We start from the raw sequence: 7,130 nt of genomic DNA, 5'->3' as shown, positions 1-7,130 counted from the left end.
CATGGGAAACTCTAGTAAATTTGAAGTCCTACCTAAATGTCATCAGAACACATCATTTAATGTAACAGACTGTATTATGGCATATAAGTGCCCTTCTATGCCTACTTTGACCCAACAAGTTATTATTGTTTTATACTTCAGGAAATATACACAAAAATGATGCATATCTTCTGAAATCTAAGCTCAGTGATTACATAGCCTAAGCTTTTAACACTTCTGCTATATTCTACACTTCAGAGAGTTCACCTGCTCTCGGTTTTACTCTATTATCTGTTACATAACACTTTAGATTGTAATCATAGTGTAAAGCCTGCCATTTATAATAAATTATAATAATAAATAATAATAAGTCCAGACTGAACCGGGGCTGTAGTGATACCATTCAGGATACAATAAGGTTGAGTGTCATCAGTATTTACTGCATGACATGGTAATGTCCCACATTGCATCTGCCCTGATAAAATATTTCAAGCTTTCCTAGTATCTATGTATGTGATTTAACGAGTACTTCAAACCTCAATTACAGCTTGACTTGAAACACCATGCTGTCTCTTGAAAACAAGCATGGAGACTCTTCTGTGTCCTGGACAGCTGAGTCCCTTGCAGTCTTCAAACACAGACTGAAGACCTATATATTTGCGGAATATTTAAATGACCATTGATCTTCCACTTATGTTGGGTAACTGAAACTCTAGTACTTATTATAGGGTATTGTTTGTTATTGCTCTTATCATTGTATGAGAGTGTGTATATGTGTTTTGCACTTCTAGGCATCAGCACTGATTCCTGTGTTTCAACAGTTCAATTGTATCTTGAACTCTAATCTACTGTACTGTCCAGGATACATTCTATGAGTAAATGACAAAGCACTTTAGTAATTTTGGAAAAGAGCATCTGCCAAATGCTGTAAATGTAAACGTAGATGTTTTAGGAATTAATCTTGCAAATGATAGACCCCTCCGGTCCCCAACAACAGAAGCAACAGCTTACACAATTAGGCACTTGGAACAGTGACAACAAAACTGGAGCCCAATAAGCAGATACCCCCAATTCATGAAGTTTCTATTTTTGTGAAACTCTAAACTCTTGCCTGATCACTGTTTTTACAGCATTTTCTTAAATCCTTTGTAGAGACTTGTAAGAAACTTATTCATGTATTCATTAGATGTGCTTGGAAAATGTCACCTACCTTTGAGTGTAAATGTATCAAATCAGACAACCGTTAAGCCATTAGAAGAAATAAACAAAACAGTGCCCCATCCACATCCATCAATTTAGTGGAAGAAAAAAAAAAAAAAAAAAAACATGGAGGGGAAAAAAGAAAAATGCCTTTTTTGTAGAAAACACCTTATTTATTTATCTGTTGAAGACAACAAATAACAAACATTCACTGTGGCATAATATACATATTCTACAAAATCATGATACAAAAGTGAGCAACATGCCAAGATACAAAACTGTAAAAAGACACAAACAAACAAAAATATATTGCACCTTTTATCTAACTTTAGGAGAAGCTTCAGTTAGTTCAGACCCCTCAGTCTGTGAAATCCAACATAAGGTAACATGGAGATGGAAGTCAGAATCGATAGCTATGGACCTGCCAAACTGAAATGCATATCTTACTTCAACACCATCTTTCAGCGGATTGTAATTACCTGGAAGTACATTTAAAAGAATTCGGAAACAAGGAGCAATACTTATGCAACTGAACACTAACTCATCTTGATCAAACACAACTGCAAAATAAAGGACACTCATTTTGGTGTACATTTAACACCGCATAACATTCCCTTCTCAACCAGGTAAATACAAGCACACAGTGTATGAAAATAAATGTGGAAATATCATGAAAACTGCTATAACAAAATGAATGTTGATCATTTTTACCAAGGCCACAGAACTATGTTCTATCACTCAGAATAAATAAGCATTGGGAGTTCCCTCATTGGGAGTTCCCTCATCCCTCATATGCAGTACATCTGTAAACGTCTTTGCATACAATTTGTCCAACTTCTTTTTTCTGCTTTTTCCACCATCATAACTGCTAATTTATTAAAATCGATTATGTTGCTTTGCTCTTTAAACCTCAATTGTCATTCACTGAAAAGTGCTACTTGTAATTAGGCCAATCATACTAAAACAGGCCATCAAAATTAAATGAGTTTGAAAACAAATGTGACACTCATTTAAATTGTTATAAGTTAAATTGACAAAAGAGGTCTGGGGTGCTGATTGCCAGCTCCACTGACTTGGGGGGGAACCAAAAAGGAATGTAATGCCTCACATATCTGCATGGATTCTTCAGTCTTTTCTGGTGATCTTTTTCTCACCACTTCAAATATTGCAGTTGTATGACAGAGAGACTAAAAGACCACCTGAATGTAAGCCCTCCACAGCCAGTAGATGATCCACTCATGTTACCTGCATGTTTTGTGCTAACCAATCTCACCACATACTGCCGGCTTTGTCAGGTTCACCTCACCACCAGTATTTGAAAACTGAAAACAGAATGACATTAAAGCAACCTATCCACCTTGCCATTGAGAAGACCCATAAAGCATCAATTAATACTCTACAGTTATGCCTTTGTTTCTGTACAGCATTATTCATAACTTTTAGTAATGGAATTATGACATATAAAGCCAGTAATCTTGTTTCAGCATATATGGGCACAATACATTATCATGCTGATTGGTAATATATCTCAAAGAGCAAAAAGGGAGGATCAGGGCCTAATATTTTGGGGCACTGATTTTGAGCACTCTTGGATTATTTTCAGTTCATCTTGATTTTCCAAACTCTGTCGATGATCCAAAACCATGGATAGACAAGAAGATCGCTTGAGACCTTCAGAACTTGTAATAGGTCATTGGGCTTGATCTGATCAGGAGGACAACCTCCACACTCTGCCACATCTCCTTGAAGCCAAACTTCTACAGTGCAAATTAGTCTGGTTCTCCAAGTCTCTTTATGGAGGAAGATCAAACCCCAGTAGTGGGACAGCTACAAAACCCCTGACAAACCAGGTCAAGTTCTGATCTTCCTTCATCGAGAGGGACAAGCATCAGACCTTCTGTCCTGAGTGATGGTCTCCTGCTCTGGATTGGGGTCGATCTAAAAAATAAATAAATAATCATGGTGTATCTCTGTCTTCATTCAAAGCATTCTGGTGAATCTTTAGTTAGATTAGACCTCTTCCATACCTCAGAGTACAGGGGAGGAGGATGGAAACGGAACTCTTGGATGTAAGCATACAGTGGTCCTTCCAGTTCATCCCTGCTGGCAGCTCGTGTTCTGTTCTGCCGTTGCTCGTTTGTCACTATTTCTGAGTAGCTTGGAGGAGCTGAAGGGAAAGAAACAAAGAAACATTAAATCAGAATGAAAATGGTAAGATGTTTGATCCAAAGCCTAGCTTATAGTTTCTTATAAATCATGCATAGTATAATTTTCCATTTCCAGTACAAACCCCTAGGTCCTACTGACCTACAATTTAATTCATGTGGAGTAATGTATACCCCCAGGAGGTTCTGAGCTGAGAGATGTATATCTGTGTCTTACCCTCCGGCCTTTCTGGTATGGCCATATTCAGCCAGCTCATGGCCATGCTGCATTGGCTACTAACAGAAGAGGTACGACTACCAAAATGGTGGAGAGGTATGGTACCAATCACTAGGGGCAGAGTTAGGGTCAAGTTCACAGCACGTGGGATGTCCACATATACCTGTGTAGCAGACAAAATTAGCCAAGAATATCTTTGACTTTATTCTTACCAGTAAGTAATTGTAGTCATATTAAATTTTACATTTTGAGCCAAGTACTCACCATGAGGGAATATTCCACACGGATAATACCACAGTCCAGTATGGAAGGGGAGATGGGTGGGATCTTCAGCAACTTGCCATCCCATGTCTCAGTTTTGCCAGATGGTAATGAATCCCCACGGAGGTTAGCAATGAGCTGTTTGACCTCCTTTACCTTTCCTTTGGCATAGAAGGTTTGGGTTTGGTAGATGGCGGCTTTGGGTACCACTACTCGAGAGGAGCAGTTCTCAATCTCAGCAAAGATCTGGATGGATTCTCCTGTATGAAACCAAACAGATTTATATAAACTGATAGTGTCTTTCAGTTAAAATAAAGCACACAGAACAACTGATTGATAAGAATTTTGCATCTTACCTGGAGTGTAGCCTTTCCTCTCAATTTTAGCACTTAGTGAAACAGGCCCTGAGGTGCAGAACCAGCAGCAAAGCATTTTGTCTTTTGTGCCAGCCTGGGGTGACTGTAAATAAAATAAAGAAAGAAATTAGGAAAGAGCAGTATATAAGTCTTTAAACCATATTACCATGCCAAACTCCCTCAACTGTATTTCACTTTCTAGAGATGGTGTAGTGAATTCCTCTCACCAGCAACAGTGGGGTGTTGATGTCGATGTGCTCGAAGACAGTGAACTCCTTCTTGACTTTCATGGGCAGGAGCCAGGGTCTATGCAGTTCAGCCTTTACCCAGTAGCGCACACTTCCATGCTTTCCTTCAAATGATGTAGCCAGAGGCCTGGGAAGGAAAAGACATTAGTGATACACGTGAGCATCTCACCATATACAAAATATGTATATACTGCATTTGATAGTAATATTGAGGCTCTTTTTGGTAATTTGGCCCAAATAATAAAATTATACACATTATAATTATACATCATTATACACATACAAGGAAGCAGGTCAGTTAATAAGAACTGAAGCAATAATTACATCTGAGGGAGTTCAAAGCTGAAGGGATACTCGTGTCGCCCTGAGTGAAGTACATCTGAGCCCTCTTCACAGTTGTCATCATCTACAACAAAAGAACATCACATTCTATATACCAAACCAGGAACATTCCTAATTCCTAAGCACAAAGCATACAGGGGAAAATAAAAAATAAAAAATTATATATAGACAGCAATCAAAAAAGGCATCACATGAACCCTGAGAGTAAAGAAAAAACTGTTCAAAACAAACAAAATGGGTAGTTTCAATCAGAGCCAAGTATTCAAAAAGTAAACCAGTTCAGAGAATAATTGTGTGAGTGATTCCTAAAATTATGAACATTTGTGACATTGTATTATCAGTTATTTCTATATGCATAATAGAATTTGTTTATTTGTGTAACTAATTTAATCTTATTCATACACTACAAATTTCTTATTTTTTATAAACATTTTTTTCTTAACTATTTTTCCTGCCAACTCAGCAATCCAGGACAACCCAAAGAGCAGCAGTATTGCAGTAAGCAGCCACCAGGCCGATACTCAAAGACAGCCAAGAGCTAGAAGAGACCGGACTAAACCGGCGCGAGCAGCCGCCCTCAGCCGGATTTCCTCGCCAATATATTACAAGGCAGCATTCAGAACAGGTTTACAGCGCCCTCATAAGGAACAAGCATATGTACTGCAAAATGCCTTCAAAGAAAAGCTTGTGTTGGCAAATACGAGCACAAATCACACCAGGTTCTACACACTTAAATAATTACACAGAGAAAATATATTTCAGTTTACTTTTATTGGTAAATGCTTAATTACAGAGCTACATATTCAAATGTTTGTTACATAGAGAAAATGTATTTAAAGCATAGATGATGAGGCAAAATCAGACCACGTTAATTATTACAACGTCCTTGAAAAGATTTCAATTGTAAATTATTAAATTTACTTTTTTAAAAATGTGAAATTTGTGGCATTCGAATGTTTTATAGGTTGCCTAAATAAACTGTGGCACGTCACTGAATCTGACATTATGTCAAAAGTTTATTTTTGGTCTCTTATAATAGAAAGACATTCAAATGTGCCTTTAACAGAGGTACACAGCTGCAACTAAGTTGTAATACAGTCTTGACACTAATGCAAAGGTATGAGGTCATTCGACACACACGAGTACTTCCACCAATCCGAAAGAAAGGCTTGTCCGCACAACCCCCCTCTCCACATCCAGTTTCTGAACAGGTTTAAACCGCTTCTAACAAAGGGTAGAAACTTACTGGAATGCCCCAAATATTAAAGTAATATAACTAATTTGGAATTTTTCTACATTTAAGTCTCTTTTATTAAAGAAAGATAATCAAGAATCGAATACCTCCAAGTACTAGCATTAAAACAGTAAACGGTTTAGAAGTAGGCTAATGATTTTCAGGATGGTGTTTTGTACACTAACCTATCACCACCCCCGCAGTAAATTTGGGGGAAAGGCATTTCAGTATCGATGTGGTTTTAATCGAACTGTAGAAAAAATATTTGTATCCATGGCCATATTTTAAGCATTTCGAATAATTCTGTACAACAGCCTACTGGCTCTACTCTTTTGGGAGTATCCATTCATTGGACCAAACATCACGTCTCTGCATGGGTTGTTTTGGAAACCTTTTAATTCCGTTGGTCATTTTCACATTCAACCAAAACATGAATTTTAACAAGGATTTCAATAACAGATATGATGACTATGTTCGCTATTCACATCAAAAAGAGAACTAACCAAACAAGCCCACGCAAAAGCACAATAAGGAGCATCTGTCATTGCAGCGCTATGAGCATCGTTCTGACAGCCCATTCGCTTCAAAAAGTGCACAAGTCGAAATGCTCCTTACCTCTGTAATGTCCGATTAAGACGTCTCTATGGTTTAAATACTCCACTTCTTCTGTATAATTTTGTGTATAAGCAGTGTTGGATCCAGCATTGCGTGATTCAGTCCACCGAACTTTCGCTAGACCTTTGGCGTGAATGTTCAAAGATTTCACACGAATTTCTCCAGTGACTTCGATGATCACTCTTCCTGAGACATAATCCCCACTGGCAAAGACAGGGACATTGCTGTCATTGAGACAGTCATAGCTGACGAAGAAGTTCTTCACCTTTCCTAGCACCATAGTCTACGACTGCCTCAAACGAAAAAATAAGATAAATGAAAATTTCACTAGTTAAGAATGATCTTTATGCACTGACCAGTTATTTTGCCATGCAGAAATGCTGCAGGCTGGTTCAGTGCTACAGCCGCAAGACACTCATCGAGATATCAAGTCTTCAATAACAGCACTTCAGGCTGTTACGAGTTGCTGGCAAACGCAGCTGCCTGTGCTCGTGCAGATCCTCGGTCCCGAGC

At 38.2% G+C, this 7,130-nt stretch overlaps 1 protein-coding gene across 1 annotated transcript; it reads right to left on the bottom strand.

The window, feature by feature from the left end:
• Window positions 1–1,330: 1,330 nt before the first annotated feature.
• arrdc3b (arrestin domain containing 3b) lies at window positions 1,331–7,130 on the bottom strand. Its single transcript, XM_027019434.2, has 8 exons — window positions 6,618–7,130; window positions 4,751–4,832; window positions 4,406–4,553; window positions 4,179–4,281; window positions 3,826–4,082; window positions 3,562–3,724; window positions 3,207–3,346; window positions 1,331–3,117 (listed from the first exon to the last, which is right to left on the bottom strand). The coding sequence occupies exons 1-8, from the start codon at window positions 6,895–6,897 to the stop codon at window positions 3,049–3,051; spliced, it is 1,242 nt and encodes a 413-aa protein (XP_026875235.1). The 5' UTR covers window positions 6,898–7,130; the 3' UTR covers window positions 1,331–3,048.

Source organism: Electrophorus electricus, chromosome 17 (assembly GCF_013358815.1).
Source record: "Electrophorus electricus isolate fEleEle1 chromosome 17, fEleEle1.pri, whole genome shotgun sequence".
NCBI classification, from domain to species: Eukaryota; Metazoa; Chordata; class Actinopteri; order Gymnotiformes; family Gymnotidae; genus Electrophorus; species Electrophorus electricus.
This window is presented reverse-complemented; position numbering and strand designations above follow the sequence as displayed.

Bases quoted from the DNA above. Each gene is read 5' to 3' on its own strand.
- arrdc3b (XM_027019434.2), bottom strand. From the start codon at position 6,897: ATGGTGCTAGGAAAGGTGAAGAACTTCTTCGTCAGCTATGACTGTCTC. The intron at 3,725-3,825 runs GTGAGTACTTGG...TCTGCTACACAG, and splicing joins GTGTGGAATATTCCCTCATG to GTATATGTGGACATCCCACG. The intron at 3,347-3,561 runs GTAAGACACAGA...CTTTCCCTTCAG, and splicing joins CATACCAGAAAGGCCGGAGG to CTCCTCCAAGCTACTCAGAA.